The sequence below is a fragment of the Abrus precatorius genome, unplaced genomic scaffold, assembly GCF_003935025.1.
Source record: "Abrus precatorius isolate BTA unplaced genomic scaffold, Abrus_2018 Scaffold8, whole genome shotgun sequence".
In the NCBI taxonomy this organism is placed as follows: domain Eukaryota; kingdom Viridiplantae; phylum Streptophyta; class Magnoliopsida; order Fabales; family Fabaceae; genus Abrus; species Abrus precatorius.
In genome coordinates this window covers 7,424,601-7,448,319 of record NW_020874428.1, presented here as the reverse complement: position 1 = coordinate 7,448,319, position 23,719 = coordinate 7,424,601, and the positions used below count along the sequence as shown (strand labels likewise).

The 23,719-nt window shown below is 25.1% G+C and overlaps 2 protein-coding genes across 2 annotated transcripts; one reads left to right on the top strand and one right to left on the bottom strand.

Annotated features, from left to right (window-relative positions):
* Positions 1 to 3,948: 3,948 nt before the first annotated feature.
* LOC113847706 (inositol-pentakisphosphate 2-kinase-like) lies at positions 3,949 to 8,196 on the bottom strand. Its single transcript, XM_027476949.1, has 8 exons — positions 7,935 to 8,196; positions 7,762 to 7,863; positions 7,441 to 7,650; positions 6,987 to 7,134; positions 6,459 to 6,499; positions 6,177 to 6,287; positions 5,405 to 6,001; positions 3,949 to 4,356 (listed from the first exon to the last, which is right to left on the bottom strand). The coding sequence occupies exons 1-8, from the start codon at positions 7,953 to 7,955 to the stop codon at positions 4,201 to 4,203; spliced, it is 1,386 nt and encodes a 461-aa protein (XP_027332750.1). The 5' UTR covers positions 7,956 to 8,196; the 3' UTR covers positions 3,949 to 4,200.
* Positions 8,197 to 19,564: 11,368 nt separating this feature from the next.
* LOC113848162 (jasmonate O-methyltransferase) lies at positions 19,565 to 23,292 on the top strand. Its single transcript, XM_027477557.1, has 4 exons — positions 19,565 to 19,783; positions 19,941 to 20,345; positions 22,418 to 22,690; positions 22,771 to 23,292. Exons 1-4 carry the CDS (start codon positions 19,709 to 19,711, stop codon positions 23,131 to 23,133), a joined length of 1,116 nt encoding a protein of 371 aa, XP_027333358.1. The 5' UTR covers positions 19,565 to 19,708; the 3' UTR covers positions 23,134 to 23,292.
* Positions 23,293 to 23,719: the final 427 nt, after the last annotated feature.

Sequence of the window (23,719 nt, the reverse complement as noted above, 5' to 3'; positions counted from 1 at the left end):
ACTATTTTTTTTCTTAAGTTCATCATAACTAATATTATATTTTATTTGTAATATTTGTTTATTCCTTTTAAACATTAAACTTTTACTTCTTTCATAAATTTTATTTGAATACACAACTTTGAATTTGGCTTAATTTTTTAATACTATTTAATTAAAATACATTAACAATTAATATATTCAAGTAAATTTACTTAACTAAATTAAAATATTTCAAAAATTATTGACAATAATATTTTATTATGTTAATTAACAATAATAGAAAAACAAACAACTAAAATAATAACAATAAAAAATTAAATTTGAAACAAAAATAATTAGTAATAATGAGCTATGAAAATTTTAGTAACAATAAAACAATGTAAACTTAAAATTGTATGAAAAAGATATAATGAATGAAGTTTTAAAAAAAAATATGAAGAAGAAATGTATACTAGTAGATTGTTAGAGATGTTATATATATTACGTTGTTATGCAAAATAAAGAGGTGTAAATTACAATTTGAAGATATATGCTAACTTTCATAGTAGTGACATATGTCCACGGAAAAGCATCTGACATGTGGCACACACTCTTCTTAAGTGACGTTTCTTCAAAAAAGTCATTTATGTAGGAATGACATGTCACCCCTTATGTTTATGCAGTGGCACCTATTAGTTTAAATTTTTTTTCTACATTGTCAGGGGTCTCAATCATGTTTAGTGACACCTTTTTAGGAGGAATTCTACAATATCTTTTACTATTTATTTTGTCTATTCCAATAAAGTGTTTGAAAACTATACTATTATGATATTTTGTATAATTTTTGCCTAAAAAGTTTAGAAACACTCTAAATGATTGTTGAGAAAGCATAAGTGACATTTTTTTTTGTACTCGAATAACCTTTTATGCTCTAAGTCTTTAGGTCAATTTTAGTTAAGTAGTGTAAATGATAACAAAAGATGAAAAAAGCCAAAATTTTATGACAATGCACAATTTATGCCTCTACATTTGATTGATGCATGATTATTGTATCTTTAAGTAGCTTCTACTTACTTGATCTAAAGTTTGTGATCTTTTTTACAAAGATATCATGAGATGAAGTAACTATCATTTATTGACGTTTTAATCATTAGAACTTCAAGTTAGTCTTGAAAGATACATAATCTATCAATTTACTATTAAAAACATTTTAAAATTAATTTAAATATATAATTTATTATTTATTTTAATTTTTCTATTGAAACTCATTAATTAATTTTCACATGGATGATACACTAATGTATCTTTAAATATGTCAATGAAGAATATAATACAAGTTGACTAAAAATGTATACTACAATATTACTCTTCATATAACACTATTAAAAAAAATTATTTTTATGCAAAATTTTAACAAAATGTTACAGAAGAGACAATAATTAAGTATATTTTTTAATGACCTTATATTATTACATTTTTAATTAGAATAATTAAAAACACATTGGTGTGTTACATTATATGTAACGTGTTAAAATATCATCTTTATAAAAGTTAACTAATAAGTTATAAAAGGACTAAAATAAATATCATACATTCAAAGACTGTTTTAACTATATTTTATTCCTTCAAAAACCAAATTAAAAGATTTCTATTCTTTTGGAGAATGTTTAGTAAGAAAATTCTTTTAAATTTCTTAGAAATTTTTAGTTGAAAATTGTCAATTTTCATGTTTTGCTTGTTTAAGAAAATTTCGAGGAACTAACATTTTTAAGAAGTTTTTTTTATGTAAGTTTTTTAAGAAAACATTCTCATGGGAGGGATAAAATCTAAGATTTTCATAAAGGAAAAAAGTTATTTATAATATAAAAATACAATTATACATTTTAATGTTTTCAAATCAAAATCTAATTTATATTATCTCTATTTTTTTTTTATGTCTATTTAAAATTTTTATTGTTAACTCATTATAATAAAAAGTTTATTTAAAAATATTCTGATTGAGCTTTTGTATCTTATTACTTATATTAATCAACATAGGTAACTGTGTCATTTAATACTGTTATATTTATCATTATGTGTATGGATGTAGACAATTGATTTTTTATATAATTTTATTTTTTTACACACATTCTCATATTATAATTGTCTTATATTATTTTTTATTTAATTAATTTTTAAATAAAAATAAATTTAATTAATATAAAAATAAAATTTATTAATTATCATACAAATTAAAGAAATGTTTTTAAAAATAAACATTAATATTCTTAAAAAAATAATATTTAAACCAAACGAAGTAGCAAAACATTTCTATGAATCATTGTTGATCATTTCTAAGAATATTTAAGGCATATCAAATGCATTTTTAAAATTCTAAAAAAATAGAATTTCTGTAAAAAAAAAAAAAACATAATTTTCAAGAAAAAAAATTGTACATCAAAAATATTTTTAAAATTAAATTGAGATTTTAGACATGCTTTAATTGTTCTCTTTATGTTTATATATACAAGAAAAATTCTTGTCCTAATTTTATTTTATTTTATTGTCCTCCAAATTCCTTGGAATCATTTACTCTTATTGAATTTCTTCTTTTGTTTTGAAACAAAAGTTAAAACAAGTTGAATGATTAACTAAAACTTAACAGCAAATAAACCATCTTATTGGTCCTCTAACGCATAATTATGTTGCAGCTATCAAAGCGTTTCATCGTTGAGCTGTCATGTTTTTAGCCAGCAAAGACAAGTCAAATTTCAGTTCTATCAATAAATATGCCATGTGAAGAAGGTATTAAAGTATGTCATTTTCACCAATTAATAATTTTTATTTTTTTTCACATTTGTCCTCCTATTTTTATGCACAGATCAAAACAGCCAACATCCAAAAGCGCCAAAACTCGCTTCTATGTGAACAACAGAAACCAAACATGTCACATGCATTTATCAATTACAAAGTGTAGTACACTAAACATCAAACCTCTACAGTTGCCTCGACTAAAAAATGAAGACTTGATTTTTTTTTTCTTCAATAATTGTGTTTTTTAATTTTATTTTAGTCTGTCTAAATTTTTTATGATTTTGGTTCCTACACTTAACACAAATTAAGTATTTTGGTCTCTTTCATTGACATGCACACACAAATAATTAACATATATCAGCCTTGTTAGTTACATTATCATTTAATGATCATTGGGAACTGTAAGTGCTGAATCTAAAAAAAAATTAGAGACTAAAATCAAAAAGGTTTAAAGGCATTAACACTCAAAACACCTAAAAATGTATAGTGTAGAAAATATATAAGATAAAACTCAATGCTATTTTTTCTATCATTGTATATTAATGGGATTCAGATCCTCTTTAGTTGTAATAGGAACTTAACGTCCAGTTTCATTCTTGCTTAAATAAAAATAGGTCTGCTTAAACAAAAATACAAAAAAACAACAAAAAGAATTTACACATATTCCTATGACAGGGAGTGGATGAAGGCTAGGTGGGTGTGAAGGGATGAGAAAAGGCAGAGGGAAAGAAGGGGGTGAGGGTGCTAGTGGGGAGGGAAATAGAGGGTTAGGAGAGGAAGTGCAGTGGAGGAGAGGGGAGTTGAGTATAGTGGAAGAGGGAAGTTGGAGAAGGGAAGGGTGGTTGGATATGGAGAAGAGGTAGGTTGGCAAGGGAAAATTGTAGAAAGATGGAGAACGGGACGATATGGTATTTGTTTAAGCAAATTTTATATAATTTTTTTTATTTTTGTTTTCTGCATTTTTGCTTTAAAAAAATGAAACTGGAGGTGCAGTTCCCACAAAGAATATTAGGATACATATTAATGGTGCTCAAAACAATGGATTGAATGAAACCTAGAGGCAGTAGGCCACATATCTACAGACTAGACATTAGAAATAATGATGAGAGAATTTATCATAATAACGAACAAGCTTCTACAAATTAATATATCATACAGAATACCAACACTACATATATTTTAGAAAAAGTTATTGTCATATAAGATATCATATTTCAAGAGGTAACAAATAAGAAGGAAAAGAAAAATATTAAAAATATAAACACAAATGGCTATATAAACGGGAATCTGATAGCCCCAACATACAAAAATTTATAGTAGTGTAGTGCAGAAGGTGAGGAGCGTAATGAACCAAATTACGAGCGATTTCTACAATCACCTTTTTGACCTTTCAACTAGTTTTACAACATTTTGGAAGGAAGAAAAGAACACTCTAAAATTTATTAAAAATCAGTATGCAGCTTTAGAAGCCTGCAAGTTTGTCACTTCATTTCTTCCTTGATTCGTTTCGATCATTTGTCTGTAGCAGCTCACAATCTTTTTATCTAACTCGTAGTATTCTTCCATTTTACTCAAACGCTTTAAATCAAGGTCGATAAAAAAAGCCTAAAATACAGATCAAATTGCAACCAAACTAAGATATTCAATGTCACAAGCTAATGCTGTAATTTTTGTTTTTGTAGATAAAGATAAAAAGAATATAGAATCTTTAAGAATGGCAATATTGTACTTTCCTATGGCTAAAGGAGACTATAATAAACTATATCATGTAAATTATGATATGATATTCATGTTGAGAACTCTTGCTTGTTATTACTGCATTTTCTTCAATAAAAGAAATATTATTGCAATGACTCCAACAAGATATTAACAGCTATTACATCAGCAAAGTAAAAAATGTACTAAAAAATAGGGCATCAAATCATGAGTAACAAAAACTTATTCAAAAGTTCAGACATTCAAAAGGGAAACCCTGGAGGAGATCCTTTTATCAATGGAAACATAGTTAATGCTTATGCATAGGCTAATGTTTCTGTTCAATAGAATAATTCACTCATAAAGACCTGGGATGAACCACACCACTAATTGAATAGCCCAATGACTTATAAACCCTATACTAGAATCTCATATTTCCAATGTGAGACTCAAAGCCCACAACTTGCAATTGAATCTTGACAGACACAAATTTAAGTCTGATAATTTTTTTTTAGTCTCTTTTAAAACCCACATTTATTTTGAGAGCACTTCAGTGGGGATTGTCTTCAAAGTCGGTGTGACTGCAAAGTATGAAATCACTAGAAACATTTATCTTAAACTCTGACTATCTTTCCTAATTTCAACTTGCATCTATTAAACTTTATAGCATTTGTTTCTTTTAACTTTAGATACTTGGAGTAGTTGTACAATAATTTCTACGAGACCTGTTGTTGGTTAAGGTTATTTTATATCATTTTCACCAAACAAATTCTGAGTAACTGTTTGCAATAGCTTTAAACAGCACCTACAGGACAGCATTTTTTGCAAAGCCACAACAACATCCCCAAGCAAAGCCTAAAATCTAAGGCATAAGTTAAAAATGAACTGAACAGATTCATGCAAGAACTATACACTAAAAATTTCAAACCAAAAATAAAAGCTGTAAAATTTTGCTTACCTTAAAATCGAAGGCTTGCTTAGTTGACTCAAGATATACATTATTGTATACAGATCCGGAATCTTCCTCATTCCTTGGCCTAAAACACAACATCAAACTGCAGTCTTTTGCAGTTGCTGCTATCAGGTAGTCCTTCACAATTCTCAAGCTTTCATCCAATGAAGCAGAATGCAAAGAGGAATATCTTTTTGCCTGTTCTTCACTTAATTCTCCACACACCATGCACTGTTGAGAAGTAATGTCATAATATGCATGGATGGCTCCTTCTATGTCAACATCATCAAGCTTCTGAACCTCCAGGAGCTTATCAAGGACGCCTGACTTTTGAAAAGCATCGGCAGCAAGAGTAAATAAATTCTCTGTACATTGACCATCATCAGCTTGAATGACTGACCTAAGTTCATCTTCAAATACTTCAGCAATACATACATCAGTATTTTTTGCAAAACCTCCCAGTCCTCCAAGTATGAGAGAGCCATTCAAAAATACACGAAAATTGTTTTGAGGAGTTGTAAAGAGACCCTTAATAGCTTTCTGAATTCTTTCCTTGGATCCAGAGAACAGATCAAGCGGATTGTACTCACTTTGCTGTGATATCTGCTAGCATACCAGAAGAATTTCTAACTAAGATTTAACACTTAAAAATAAATGGATATTGACGGTTATAACATCAATCAAAAGACAGGAGATTAAATGTTGAGCCTAGAAAACAGGAAGTAAGCACTGTGTAGCTACTGGACCACCATAAAAGGTTAAATTTTGCAGGATGTACCTCTCCTTGATGCAATTTCAGAGCTTGATGCATTTCAAATCGAGTTATTCTCCTTTTGATGGCGGTTCCTTCAGATATGAACCTTGTGTGTGGAAGAAATCCACATTTGGGCTATTTTTTGAGGTAAAAAAACAAGTTACTGTTACAACCAAGCAAAAGAAAAGGATTGAAAGAGGAAGGGGATGTGGGTGAGACAGAGATATTCAATTTAAACCAAGGTATTCTACAACGAGAGAAAAATAAACTAAAGAACAATGATGTCTCACATAATGGAGACCATACCTTTATCTCAACAGATATACAGGGGCTAGATCCTTGAATATCTGAAATGAAACAGGAAGCTTAGTACAAAACTTTCAAAAGTCTGACAATTTTGTGTACAAGAATTACAAAACTTCAACCACTTGTTTACTAGGTCAATACAACCAGTAACAACATCGAAAATGAAAGATTAAGCATCTTAATATGTAATACTTGAATGATTAATAGCACGTTAGATTTCACCCTAAAGTAATTTTGCCTCCCTACATTACTTTTTCTTGGTAAAAGTTCACATATAACATTGCACCCACCAGTAATGCCCTTTCTTCTTCCAACCAACAGAAGATAAAGTAATCCCAGCACTGTAGTTGGGAAGGTTAAATACTAGCTCACACTTGTAAAATTGAAAAACGGACAATTATTTTAGTCTGTAGACTCTATACCTTTCTCAGTAAGGTATGATACAGCACCAACAAAGATATTTAATTTAAATAAAAACGGAAAAGTGTTAACCAGTAGAAACAAGTTCAATGATACACTTCTCAATACCATGAGTGAAGAGCGAATGATCAGACATGAGAATGCCAAAATCACAATGTGTATCAACCCGGGCAGCATCAACTCGCCACGCAGGACGTTGACTAATGACATTCTTCTCAACCAATTCAAGGAATTCCCTGGTCACCAGAACATGCATCTAAAAGAGTATCAAAGAGATATAGGTCAGGGATCACAATCAATTTCTTCTCTCTTGCAATAAACTAACCACTCCACTCTAAAAATCACGGCAATTCTCTAAACCCATTTTTATCAATAATAAAATTTGATCAGAATAGAGACAAACAATGACCATCTTAAAAAGGCATGTAAGGGGTTATTACACTAGAACCTGATTTGGGATCTCCAAGGTAAGCACACATGATTGTAAAAACAACTTTAATTCTTTTATTTACTGGGTTTCCAACACCAAATCTAGAACAGTGACCATGCAACATTGACATACCCCAGCATCAACATACTTGGAACCAAGCAAGGGCTTCATAACATGCTGAACATATAGCTGGCCAGCAATTTCCTTGTCTGAAGAAGCAATAAGTTCATGAACATCTTTCCAAAGGAGGCGTTCATATGGGGTCAAAGCTATGCCATTCCTCACACCCTTTGACTGTGAGCCACTCCTAGGAGCCTTACGTATGCGCATCACTTTCCCAATCTACACACGCACAGAGAGAATTAGAGAGAGAGGAAATATTAAGCTTGAAAAACGTTTACTTGGGGTGGTTCATCCAAGCACAATTCAGTTAAAGCAAAAGCAAAAACCCACATAAGAAGGAGAGGATCCAGTGTATGCAAGAACAAGATTAATAGCTCCTTCTCCTCTGTACACCCAGTGAGATGCATCTTCTTCCCTTAAAGTAAGTGCCATCTGTTTCAAGTGAAAAACTAGCTAAGCATTTCCTCAAACACTAACAAGACACTCCAAAGAAGAAAGGGTACCTTGTTCCAAGTTCCAACCATGACCCAGAAGAAAAAGATAGTTGGGGATGAATAAAAGAATAGAATAAGCCAAAAAGTTGACACGGGGAAAAGGATGCTATTAGATTCTGTTCTGCAAACAGTAATATTCAACAGAGAGAATAATGATCGTGGGAATGGTATTGTGTCCCTCTGACAGTGGCCAATTTTTTATGTTCGATTTGCTTATGTTACGCTTTATGCGTTGATCGTTACTCCTTGTTAAGAAAATAAAATAGCATATTATTATTACGTGGAATATGACTCTTAAATAAATCGAATTTTCAAAATCGAATCGAATCAACCCAAAATAGATCACACAAAAAATTGATTAAATAAATAAAAGTTATTAAATTTGATGAATTTTTTTTAACTAATTTTAAAAATAGTTCAATTACATTATTTTTCCTCTAATTATGTGATTTTAGTTTCCTCTTAATTGTGAAATTTCGGTCTCTAATTTTTTCTCATGCAACAACAATTGGTCCTTTCATTACTTTTTTGTCTAAAATTTAACTGGTAAGTTTAACGAGTTAGCAAGTAATATGAGTATTACTTAAGTATGAGTGAATTAAAATTGTGAAGAGAGGTCTCACATGACTTTTTTTTTTCTTTAAATATCAATTAAGAACAAATTTAAAATACTGTTAAAATTTTAACCCGTTATAATTTTTAAAAAAATTAATAATATATATTAAAAATTTATTAATCTAATTCATATATATAATCAATTTTTTCAAAAACTCTACTGCAAGTTATTTTTAAGAATAATATTTAATAAATTTAAATATTTTACTAGTATCTAATACACTAATATTAAAAATAATATTATGCTGTTGAAATCAAATTGTTTATATTGCTGCAAATTTTATTATTATAATTTTTTTTTTATATTAGATTACACTTAGTAATATTTCTTTACAGAGTTAGATTTGTTAGGGTCATATTCTCACATGTGAACATTATGAAATGGCTCTTTTAATGTCTACAAAATGCACGTTTTGGTCATGGCCTTTGGTGATGAAGTCAAATACCAGAGTCTCACCAAATGTTTGCGGAAAACAAAGCATTAATATATTACAATATGCATGTGGACCAGAATATATAGAAGGGTCGAAGCGATTTTTAAGTGGAACAAATCTTTATCATTTATTAAATTAAAATTATAAAATCGAAAAAGTAATATCATAAACGTGGAGAGAACAGGAGAAAGCACCTATAACGTCACTTTTTCAATCTTAAACTTTAAATTATGATAGAATAAAACACAGTAACAACAGCACCTAACTTTTGCTTAATATTAAACCTTATCTGATATATTAATTGATGGTGGTGAGGCATTATTTGTATAGATGAAGAATAAGACTATGTGCCAAAATCCTGTAACAATTAAGTTGACTTCGTATAAGAATAATTGAACCTGTTGCTGTGCGGTTCTTTTGGGATGGGATGACCACTCTTTTGAACCTGCTGCAATATTTCTGTTTCTGTTTTGTGTGATTCACAAAATTTCAAGTAATTTTGATATTATTTTTTAATTAAAATTAATATTTTATTTTGATATTTCTATTAATTTTTAATGTGCAAGTTATTAAAGTAAATTTTTAATTTTAATTAAAAACTAATATTAAATATACTTGAAAAACTAAACTGAATTATTTTACAATTACCTATTATTTTACAGTTATAAGGTATTTATTTTTAATAAAAATAAAAAATATAATATAAATGATACACCTTTTATCTCATATTATATGTTATTTGAATTTTTGTTTGTTTGTTTCTAATTATGTATTATTTTACAATATAATAAAAAAAATTAATTATTTTTAATAAAAAGCTTTTTTGTCTTCGACTGTGTTTAAATTTGAAAAAAATAATTTTTTTAAAAAAAGTATCATACTTTTACATCTTTAATATAAAAAATATTGATTATTTTTAAATGTTTAAACCCATTGAAATGTCTATAAGTTGTTTCTAATAATAATCTTATCTTTTAGAGATATTTTTATCAATAACTACTAAAATAGTGCTAAAATTTTAACTACTACAATGATTTCACACTTTTAATAGAAATATCATAATAAAATTAATTATTCTTTTAAAATGTGTATAAATTAAGCGTTATTTAATATAAAATAAAAATTATAGATAAAATTTTATAAAAAAATAAAAAAATAATTTTAAGTTAAAAATAATTTATCTTTTTAAATTTTAAAAAGAATTTAAAAATTTTGAAAATATAGGTTAATTTTAATTTATTTTAATATTTAATTTTTAATCTTACAAGTATTTATTAAAAAATAATATAAAAACTGTATTTTTTAAACTAAAATAACTTATTTTAAAATTTTTAAATGAAAAAACTTTTTAAAAAATTAATTTTAACTTTAAAAATTTAATTTATTTTAATATTTAATTTTAATTCTCCTAAGTACTTTATTGTAAAATTTATATATGTTTAAATATAATATAATAAAAATAAAAAAATTATTAACTTTAACTCAGCTTTTAATAAATATTTATAAATAAATTTTTTTAATAAAAAATACTCAGTTATTATATTAAAATTATAAAAATATAATAAACACTTTTTTTAATAAAATTTTACTGTTATTAATTCTTTATTTTCAACTTTTAGTTAACAAAACTCAATAAAAAAAATACTATATAAATATATATACAAATTATAACTTCAGAGAAAAAAATCACGTTTTAGATGTGTTGGTGTTTAGTTACTCCCCTGATACACGTTTTCTACGAAGCACGCGGTGAGAGAAATTTGGTGCGCCGAAATTTTTAACTCTGAAACGAAAGCAAAATTTCAATTGTTTCAACTGAATTTGTTTCTTTGACACGTGTGATTGAAATTGAAGGGGCTGAAATAGAAAGATTTGCATCGTTTTAATTGTTTTTGTTGTAATATATTATTTACGTGGACTCCCACACCTATATCTCTTTGCATGAAAATACAGTAAGTGTGCATGCGTGTTTTTTTTCTTATTTTATTTAATAGTTTAAAAATTAAATTATTATTTTATACCAAAAATATAAAAATATAATTAAATTTTATATTAATGCAAAAATATAATAAAAAATAAGATTTTAAAGTTAATTTATTTTTAAATATTATAAAAATTTATATCATTTATTTATTTATTTTTACTCTCAATTTCATTCATTTAAACAAACAAAAATAATTTTTATTTTACTTTATCTTATTTTTATATTTAAACAATACTCTTATTTTTATTTTATTTTTTTGTTACATTTTCACGATTTTATTTTATTTTTCCTCTATTATCCAAATAAACCATAAAAAAAATATTTTATTTTGACATAAAATGCAACGATAACTTCTCTTTAAGGATGAGAATGAGTTAGATTGAACTAAACCTAAAGTTAAATGAGTATAACCTATTACACAAAACTAGAGCCTAAGGTTAAGTCTATAACTTGACATAGGCCAAATTTTTTGCCTTGGCCTGACTTTTTTAGAAGCGTAACCCGACCACATGACTCAATAACCTATTTAATATTAAGGCATTCAAATAATACTACATTTAAATTTAATAGGTCAGTAGGTTAATAAGCTAGTAGCCAACAGCCTAGCAAGCTGAAAAACCTATTATTAGTAAAATAAAAAATATATGATAAGTAATTATATTTAAATATTATGTTTAGCCAAAAAAACATATACATAAATGGCTTCACAAATATTATATCTCATCATAACCATATTCAATAACTTCACAAAATTTCACATCTCAAATAATCCAAAAGGTAATATGTCTATATTATGAAATCTCAAATATTATGCTAACAATTAAGATGTTTATTATGAAAATAAAATTAAAAATAAAACTAGAACATAGAACTCAATAAACAATTGCCAAAGGCAACTTTTATTTTTGGTTTATGCAGTCATGATTTTAAAGAATTATATTAGGGTTAAGAAGTTGAAAAGTATTTAAATTAAAAAAAATTAGAATAGTAATTAAGAAAGAATGAATTCTAATAATGAATCGAGATATTTTAAAATTTAAATAAAATTTTAATTGATAATTTTTTTTACGAATTTTAATTATGGTACTCTGATAGTATAATTTTAATTATTATATTATTATAAATTAAATATTAAATTATGTTATTATATTAATATGTACAAAATTTTAATTGATAATTTTTTTACGGTAAGTTTTAATTAATACTCTAATAATATAATTATAATTATTAAAGTAGAAATACTAAATTATGTTATATATTACATTATATATTTATACATATAATTTTTTTACATGATTATATTTATATTAGATTGTTATAAATAAATAAATAAAAATTATAAAATAATATGATTATTTAATTAGGCTAGTTTATTAAGTTTAAAAAGTTTTTTTTTTAAGTTTATACCTGACCTATTTATTTAAATAAGTCTTTTCAAAAGTCTAAATCTGACCCTTTTAATAAACGAGTCAAGACAGATTATATCTTAAATATGCTAAGTTATAAGTTCCCGAAAAACAACCTAACCTATTCTCATTCCTACTTCTATGCATATTGCATCTTAAAATTACATGAAACCTTTACAATTACAAAAAAAAAAATATTTCATATTAAAAATAAAATTTATAAAAACTATGCAATAGTTAAATTTATATTTAAGTGGTTATATATATATATATATATATATATATATATATATATATATATATATATATATATACGTTTATGTTAATATTATTAATTGTAATTTTTAAATTAAATTTATGTGTTGCAAATTTCTAATTTATTATTGTAAAACTACAATAATAAATTTCAATCCGTTTATCAAAATAAGTTTATATTTTTTTTGTCTAATACTTTTAATGTTTGAAAATCATATTTTTCCTATTAATTCAAGTTAGATGGAGGGGAACTCACATGAAAAAAAAAATTATTTTAGTATTATTTTGATTAAAACTCAAACACGAAATCATATTTTAAAATTAATTTCTTTGTTAATTAATTACTTATATCAATAAATATTAACAACGCAAACTTTATGATATAATATCAATTAAAAAAATAAAATTTTACACATATTGTATGAATATTAGTGTTTTATTTGTTAGTTGAACGATTAAAAATTATTTTTTTATTAAAAATGTTATCAATACTCATCAAATGAAATTTTAATTAAAAACTATTTGTTTAACAAATTCTCTTATTTTAAACGTGAATAAAACATCAGAATCAATATAATAATATTTTAAAAGAAAATGAACTTAAATGCAACAAAAACTTCTACTAATAATATAAAAATAAAATAAGTTATTCTTCTAGTTACAAATCAAATTTAAATTTTACTTTTAATTTTTTATAAATTAATTAATAAATAGCATTTTACTGATGATTTTCACATCCCTTATAACTTCATACTAATGAAAAAAGATAACATTATTTAAAGATAATAATGAAAATAAAAATATATTCTGAGTGATTAATTAATTAAAATATTAGTATTTTAATTTAATAAAAAATATTATTTGTCACAAAACTAAAAAAGAAAATATCACATGAATTAATGTATAAAAAAGCAATATTCGTTAATTATCTAATTTTCATTGAAAATGTATTGAATACAAACTTAACATGCATGCGGTTATAGATTAATGCAATCGATAGAATTCTCTCATCTTTATACTTGCTTTTTAAAAAGTTATTTATATACAAACTCATTCATGTGCAAGTATAATCTAAACTCTATTCAATGGGTCAAAGTTCAAAGTAACATTTATTGTATGTGTTAGCATAAAATAGAACATGACATATAAGTTGTAGTTTGTATTTGGTGTTGTTTTAAAATAGAACAAAATACGGCATGTGGTTAAAAAAGATACATTTTCGATAAATTCAAAGAAATAAAAATACATAGAATAAAAAAATAATAGTGCTATATTTTTTTAACATATTTTTTATTAAATAAGATTTGTATAAATAATAAAAAATATTTCAAAAATATATTAATAAAAAAATTTATATATAAGAAAAAATATATCAAATAATGTATTTTTAATATTCATCAAAAGAAAAGCATTAACAACACACTTTTACTTATTTGTTAAATTTTATTAAAAACTATAAAAATATGAGTGAGAATTATCAATTAAAAATAAAAATTTATCAATTTTTTAGGTAGAATTATCTTCTTTGCAATGAAATAAACAGCAATGATTTTCTTTTTGCTTGTGTAGCTTGTGTTTTATCTGTGATATTGAAGATAATTTTTTTTAGATATTTATAATATGTTTATTTGCATTTTTAAAAAAATTTAAATTAAAAAATATTTAAAAGAGATATAGTTTTTTAAAATAAAATAATATATATATATATATATATATATTTTAAAAACTATTTTTAAAAATACAAACAAATATATTTATAAAACTTAAATGACAGTTACATTGGTAACAATACTTCTAATGACACTAGTTAGAATAAAGTGACTTGATTGATATAATTTTTTTTATCATTCATCTTCATAATTATTATGAATGTGTGACATTATGGTACTTGTAAGAAGTAAAATTGTGATCTTTACAATAAAGTTATGTTGAAATGTTTACTGGGTCTAAAAAAATTTTATTCTAAAAGGAAAAAAAAAAGAACAGATAAAAAATTTTAAAAATAACAAACTAAAATATTTAATAAGTGATAATTTTAAAAATTATAATACCTGAAAAAATAATATTACATCGTTTACAACTTAAATTTGTTACCAATTAATTATATTTCACTTTAGCATTTTGTTAATATGGGTTAACGGTGTGACTTAAATAAGTGATATTTTTAAATTTGTTAAAATTAAAATATTTAACGCTTATTTTTTAGAAATTGTTGACTATTTTTAAGACTTAAATGAGAGTTTAGTTGATAAATCTATGACACAAATTTTGTTGATCAAATTTGATGGAATTAAGGTGTAAATGAATTGAATTGAGCTGATTAAATAAAGTTTAACTTATAAAAAATTAAAAATTTTAAATAAAACTTATTTAATTAAATAAACTATATTTAAAAATTAAAATTAATTTGATTAAAAATTTTAAAACTTAAACTTAACTTATTAATTTATATATTTATGACTTTTTTTTCTTGAAAAACTTTAAATAAAAATTAATCTTCATGATTAAAAAATAAAATAAAAAACAACTTTATAAACATGAAACTGCTTTATGATTATTTATTTATTTTTAAATATATTATAGTGTTTAGCTTATAAAACTTAATTGTGAGTGATTTAAATAATTAGATTCAACTTTAAATTTATTTTTTTATTCAAATTAATAACTAAATTTAAAAAAATATTTAATGAATTAAATTCAAATAATTCATGAGACATAGTATTTTGAAACTTTGAGTTTCCATTTGGTCTACCATGTAAGCAAACCTTACATCCCACTTGATTTACCATTGATTTGCCTCAATCGTAATAAAATTGGCTGCTGCTCGAATATTTGAGTTCGTATTCCCAACATTTGACGTTAAAGGTTTTTTTCTTTTTTAATTTAAATGCTATTTTAAAATTGACCCCAAACTTTAAGGGTGTTCATAATTTTATCTAATCTAAAATAAATCATATAAATAAAAATTAAAAGGTTAAAAAAAATCAAATTTAGTAGATTGGATATAATTTTAAAGATTAATAGTTTATTATGTTAGTGTATTTATTATAAGTTCTTTAATTATTGATTAAATTGAAATTGCTCTTATGTCTCACATTTTCTTTTATCTTATAATTTCAGTTTTGAAATATGCTGTTAGGACAATAGTTAGATGATTAATAAATATATAATTTTTTTCTGAAAAACTATGTGCATGTGTTGATAATATTAGATATTATATATTTTTACTAATAATTTTTTTTTTAATTCTCTAGTTAAGGGTAATGATATATGAAACCATTAATGTTTTATATTAAAAAGAAAACAAGTTTCAATAAAACTATGTAAGAGAGATCAAATAAGACTCGTTTACTTATAACATAATTGAAAACAAACTCAATCCGTTTTATATTGGATTTTACCTATTTGATTGAAACTGAATTTATAATCAAAATTTTTCTCTTTAAAATTGACATAATTCAGTCTGTTGGCACCTTTGCTTGATTTTTGAGTCTAAGTACAGTTTTGATTTTGAAATTAAGTACATATAAATAACATAATCATCTTCTTCTGATATTAAATTAATAGTGTATATTTATTTAATAATTTGAAAGCTTAGACCATTGCCTAATATAAAAGGTTAATGGACTCTAATAACTTATTAAGATGCAGGTGCTTTAAACCCATTTAAGAGACATTACTACAAAATAAGGTTTTAAATTTTATTTTAAATATATTAAACAAATAAGTTAAACTCAAATTTTATATTAAAAAAACAAAAGACTAGACGTATTTAAAGTAAGCAAGTCTATCTGAACTCATGTTTACTCTTATTTCTTAATTATACATATTACGACTACATTATTAAAATAGTATAACGTTTGACTTAATATTTTTGAGAATTAACTTTTTAATTAAACAATAATATCAAATATTAGTATAAACATATTTTGCAAAGCATTTTAATTGAATCCATAAATATCACACATGTTGCGGATCAAGAAAAAAAAGTTGCAAAATTTGAGGTGTAAAATCAATTAATAAAGTTTGTAGTCTATTCCTCGAAGTTCATTGAACGAGATAAAGATAAAGGCAACTTATCATGGTTAAAAAATGTTGATTTTAAAAAAAGAGCCAACACTATTTTTATTTTCGATAGTTAAAAATAAAGATGAATTTTGTATAGCAAAAAAAAGATGAATTTTGTAATTTAGAGACAAATTTTAAAATGAAAATATATATTAAATTTATTAGAAATACTATTAACAACTGAAAATATTTATCTCTAGTATGATTTGTCTTTAATTTTATTTCTATTTTATAAAATTATAAAAAAATTTAAAATATTACTCGATTAAAAAATATATTTGTTATTATAAATGTCAATTTTTTAAAATTTATCAAAACTGTTTTCTAAAAACAACAATTATAAGAGTGAATAATATAATTTATAATTCGATAAAAAGAGATAACTTTAGAGTAAGTTATTAAAAAAAATATTTTGATTATAAATATTTATAAAAATTTATTTATTTTATCAAATTTAATAACATCGTGTAATTTATACAATTAATTTTATTTAATAAAACAAAGCTTAGTTGATGTCGGACATCTTTACCGGTAATATTTAAAACAAAATTTTACATATTTATATCCATTTTATGACATATGATTAAAAAACATTTATCACATGAAATTATACATGTTTTACAAATAAACCCATTATTTAAGCTGAAAAATAAAATAAAATACTATGACTATCCAAATTAATGATTCATACTTCCAATTGCAAAATATGTTGATTTAATATATAGTTAGTAGAGATGAAAGTCACTCATATAAGCTTTTTAAGACTTGAATCTTATTTAATTTCTAAATTTAAGTGGGAGTAGATATCTGTTTATTTAATTTAAGTTAATTTGTAAGTTATGATATGATTTTTTTTGGAAATTTAGCCTTTCTTGAAATTTCATTTAAAAATTTATTTTACAATAAAGTATTTTAAATGAATTAATAAACCTAAACTTAGATGTAGATTAATTGATTTAAACTTTTAAATAGAAAAAATATATAATTTTAAAATACTATAATAATAATAATAATAATAATAATAATAATAATAATAATAATAATAATAATAATAAACCATACATAATATTATTATAATATTTATGTTTACATAAATAGACTGACTTGTTAGACTTAAAATATTTTTAATAACCTTAAATATGATATTTATCGTTAATTTTTGAAAAATATTAATTTATTCTATTTAATAAATAAGCTGATTTTAACCTAAATATTATTTACAAATTAGTACAATAAGAAGAAAATTTTATCATAAAATTTATAAATGTTTGAGTATATCGGGTAGGGTGGGCAAGGGTTGAGCTCATTTGCTGTTAAGAGGGTCATGCCACCCCTTCGCAAATTTTTAAAATGTTTTTAATATTGACAATGTATCATATAAGAGGATCTTTTAATTTGAGAGTAAAAGATAACTTTTAATCATTAAATCTATTTATAAATTATTAAAATTTAAATATTAAAAAATACATAATATTTAAAAATAATTAATGAGATCATTAAATATCTTTCAACGATAATCAGTTATATATAATTATGTATATATGGCCCTCTTCGCCTTTTCATAGACACCAATGTATATATATATATATAAATATTTTATTTAACTAATATTTAACGGTTATATTAAATAAAAAATTTAAATTAAGTGTAAAATTTTTTAAACTTATATTGATGTAAAAAAAATTCTATATATATATATATATATATATATTACTTATTATCTTTTAATATTATATTTTAGACAAAATAAAACTCATATATTCAAGACATTTATAATAAAGTAAAGAATTTTATCAACAGTAATTAAATTTTATAAAATAATAATAATAATATAAAGATAATTATAATAAATATTTCACTTTTGCATCAAATAAAATTTTAACTTTAAATAGTTGTTTCATGACTCAAATCTTGACTTTATTTAGAGTATATATATATATATATATATATATATAAATAATTGGTATCTTACATGTAAAATTTTACTATATAATATCTTATATATAGAATAATGACGGGAACCTTGATATAAAATATTTATCTTAAATATACAAAGTAATTATTATTATTATTAAATATTTTCAAACTTGTTTTTATGAAAAAAAAAAATTAGAAGTTAAGATTTTTTTCATCTTATCAAAGAGAGTGTAAAATTTAAATCAGAAAAATAGAAAAATAAGCAGATCAAATAAGTTTAATAAATCATATAATTTAAATTTTATGTTGAAATTAGTTTTGAAGGTTTTTTTTAAATTTATTTAATTTTTTAAAACACAACAATGTAAGATCAGTTAGATTATAATTTTTATTTTAAAATTTAAAAATAAATTTATCTAAAAAACTATATAAATAACAATTTTATTTTTATTTAAATAAATCTAAATTTACTTAAAAAAATTAAACTATTTTTTTTTTGTTTCTTTCAATTTTTCACTTTTTTTCTTTCTATTCCTCTTTTTTTCCCCCCTCTTTTCTATTTTCTCTTTCCTTCCCACTACCTCCTCCTTTTTTTCTCTCTTACTCATTTCTCTTTTGTCTCACTTGTTTCTTTCATTCTTTCTTCTACACTCTCTTTCCTTCTCTTCTCTTATTCTGTTCTTTTAGTTTAAATGATTTTTTTTTATTTTTTAAAAATAAAAATTACATTTTTAAGTATTTTACTTAAATTAATCAAAATTTGTTTAAGTAAAAAATAGAATGTAGTTTCCCTCAAAATTGTAAAGATTTAAATGCCACCTGTAAAATATTGATACTGATAAAGAAGAAAAAAATAAAAAATAAAATGTGATATAAATATTCACGTTAATGCCGTATCTATATATATAATTTGTTATCTCCGTATACATATATATGTGGTTACTATTCTTGGTCAAGGTTGCGATTACTCTATTTATACTGATAGCTCTTCCTCCTACCACACTTAAAGGCAGTTTCCGAGTTTGAAGGGAGCGTTCATCAATTTTTTACTTTCCCTTCACATCTTGAAAAAGCACTTACCCACGCAAACAACAGAGGAAACAAATGGAAACAGTGGAAGTGCTTCACATGAACAAAGGCGTAGGCGAAACTAGCTATGCCATGAACTCTGCTGTTCAGGTTGGCTTCTATGTATATTTTAATAATGCTAAAGTAAATGTTTCTAAAGATATTGTATAAAAATAGTATGTAATATTTTATTATTAATTGTTGTTCCCTTATTGGACTACATACCCTTAGATTTAGTCTGTGATATTATTATCTGGAAATTTTGTAGAACAAGATAATCTCAGCCGCAGAGCCAGCAACAAAGAAAGCTATTGTGCAAATTCTATGTTCAAGTTGGCCAGCGAAGATGAGCATTGCTGACTTGGGTTGCTCATCAGGACCCAATGCATTAAGGGTGATTGCAGAGATAGTGGACGCTGTGTATGGCACAACGCGCCTCTTAGATCGCCCCGCGCCAGAATTGTTGGTGTATTTGAACGACCTTTTCACCAATGATTTCAACAACCTCTTCGGGTCATTGCCATCTTTCTACAGAAAACAGAGGGAAGAAAAGGGAAGTGGTTTTGGATCCTGTTTCATTTCCGCTGTCCCTGGCTCTTTCTATGGTAGGCTCTTCCCAAGCAAGAGCCTCCACTTTGTGCACTCTTCTTCCAGCCTCCATTGGCTTTCTCAGGTACACACCAAACTCTCTTATTTTTAAAGATCTTTCTCTTATATATATATACATATTATCATTTCTCTTTCTTTTTAATTACCTGCTTTATCTATTTTATATTAAATTATCTGTTTATTTTTATTTTATTTTAGTTTAATTTTTCATTATTTATCCTTTTTCCCCCTTCACAACGTTAAGATAAGGCGACAACAAAGGCGTAAATCACGAGTTAATTGTAACCACTATAACGACTGTGATGTTAGTACGATGGTGGGAACATACAAGATACCATGTATGTACGAAGACAAAGTCTTAACAGCACTCTCATGGTGTCTCTCGTACTCCTTCTCTTATGACCTCGATACTTAATAAGAAAATTCACCAAAATGTATTGTACTTTCATCAAAATTTACGAAAAAAAATTATAAATAGAATTCGCATTTTTTAAAATTTATTTATTTAAATTACTTTTATAAAATAAAAGACTAAAATTAAAATAAAACTAAAAATTAATCGAATATATATTCTTGTATTTATTTAAATATTTTATTTAACTTACATTTAATAATTAATAAAATAATAAATTATAATTTAGTAAATATAAATTAAATAAAAAATTTATATACAAGACACACATATATATATATATATATATATATATATATTTTTATTTTTTTTTTCTCCACCCACTTTAATAATTTTAGCATTGGATGTAAATATGTTAATGTCCGTGTCCTTCTCTATTTTAATTACTATTTGGTTACCTTACCTGGTATTATACAGGTGCATGTCATAAGACCTTGATACTAGGTCGCATGTCGGTGCTACTAACATATTTCGAAAGATAACAGACGACTGTCAGTTAAGAAAACTAATATTCATAAACTCACTGGGTATACCCTGTTATATAACTGTCTAATGAGAGATGTATAAATTCATTTTAAATTATAATTTTTATTTATTTTTATATATATTTTCACTCAAACTAGCCAATATAAGGACTTTTCCTTTGGGAAATGATGTGCAATAGACAGTTTGGCTCAGGGAAACTGTTTAAGTTGCTCGTTGTTAGCGTCAATACGCGAAGGGAATAAATAAATTTATCATCAATATGGAATTTTTGTTTTAATATTCCTGGAGTACATACTTCTTCCTTAAAATGAAAACCATATTCTTACATAAGAAAAACCATTTTTATACGGTTATTTTTTTTTCTTGATTTACTTTTTAAAATTTAAAATAAAAGAATAACAAATAAAGATAAGTAATAATATATATATATATATATATATATATATATACTATCAAATAAAAAAAAATTCTAATTTAACTTATAATTTCGCTGAGTCTCAGTAAATATTACGTTATTAAATTTCTAAAGTTAAAGTTTTATTGACGATAGACCGATGAAAAATTAAAATGCAGCTGATTGATATAATAAAAAGTGATAGAAATTTTTTTTGACCAAATTTTAGAGAATGTTAGGAGTGTGTTAAATAATGTGTTGTTAGCATTTTTATATTAACATTTTTCTCGTAGTATTATATATTTCGCCAATTTACAGTTTAGTGCTCAGTAATAGTATATATCTAATATTAAGTCCCTCTTCACTTCAGCCGTTTTTTATGTTATTTCAGAGTAGTCCATTGCAGTTTTAAAATTTCAATTTAGTCCTCAGTATTTATAGATCCTTAGGTGTCGTATTTCTCCTCTTGGATACTGTATTGAAGGGAATCGTGCTGTGTTTGTGGATACTGTGAATACGTGGCGCAACGGTGGCGCTTAAAGACATATACTAAAAATTAAGGAATATTATGGTGGAAATTAGACGGAATAGATGACTGTACACAGAAGATAATGAAAAGTTGAGTACAGGTGAAGAACGATAATCAGGAAAATTTTGACATCTTTTGCACATGCTTAACTGATCATCATTGAATAAAGTTAGTTACACATTAAATGAAGAGTGATAAAAAGAAAAGAGAGAAATGTGTGATTTGATGGATATTGATGTAATGGAAAGAAATAGATTGTGATAAACATTTGTTATATGAATAAGAATAACATAATAGTTCGTATTTGGGAGGAAGGTGCCTGTGGGTTTGGAGGACAGCAGTGGGAGAAGATTGAACAAGGGAAAGATCTTCATATCAAAGAGTAGTCCAAAGTGCGTGTTAGATGCTTATTCGCAGCAATTTCGGAATGATTTTTCACTGTTTCTGGAGTCACGTTCTCAAGAGATGGTTACGGAGGGACGCATGGTTTTGTCTCTTATGGGCAGAGAATCCATGGACCCAACAACTGCTCATTGTTGTTATCAATGGGAACTGTTGGCGGACGCCCTCATCACCATGGTTTCTGAGGTACGACAACTCATTAATGTCTCCCACTTTAAATTCACTCTAGTACTTTGTATCCCAACAATGAGGTTATGTATGTATAGGGTCTAGTGGAAGAGGAGAAGGTGGATTCTTTTGACGCTCCTTACTATGCACCGTGCATAGAGGAGGTGAAAATGGAGATTGAAAAGGAGGGGTCATTCGTGGTGGAAAGGCACGAAGCTTATGAAATCGATTGGGATGGTGGAATGGGAATGAAAAGTGATTCCGGCGGAACGCTATTATCAAGGGGAGAGCATGTGGCGAGGACCATAAGGGCTGTGGTGGAGTCGATGCTGGAATCCCATTTCGGGTGTGATATTATTGATGAGCTTTTTCGAAGGTATGCAGAACTTGTGGAGGACCATTTGTCGAACACCAGGACCAAGTACGTCAATTTGGTCATTTCCCTCGTCAAGCGAGGCTGAAAGAACACTGCAATTCACTGCCACATTTATTATTTTTCGTAAATTAAGTATATTATTATTGTCCACGATAAAGCTTATTCCTCTTGTCGTTGTTGATTGATAGCTAGCTGTATATGCTACGTCTACGTCTCTCCTAGTTTAATGTCATGCAAGCGTTTGACTAAAATGCATCCCACTTTCTTAATTATTAATTATAAATATAATATTATTAAAAAATACTTTTTAATTAATTTAAATTTAAGCAATTTATTATTAACTATGTTAATCAATTACCTAGAAATTATTCTAACTTAATTATTAGATAAAATTCAAATTCTAATTAATGCAAATGCAAAAATTTTGCTGCATGTAATAGTTGTACCCGCATGGATTGACGATATTATGCTCTGAAGAAGACAGCTGATGTATATTATCAGTGACTGATAAGTGAATCTGATTGAAATGGCGGTGATTGTAATCATCCCACAAAACACAACTAGCTCGCGAAGGCCTTAACGTGCCCCAAATATTTAACTGAATTGTTTAGAAAAATATTTAATTTTATCTAATTTTTTTTTATCGTATAATTCATCAGATAATTCAATTA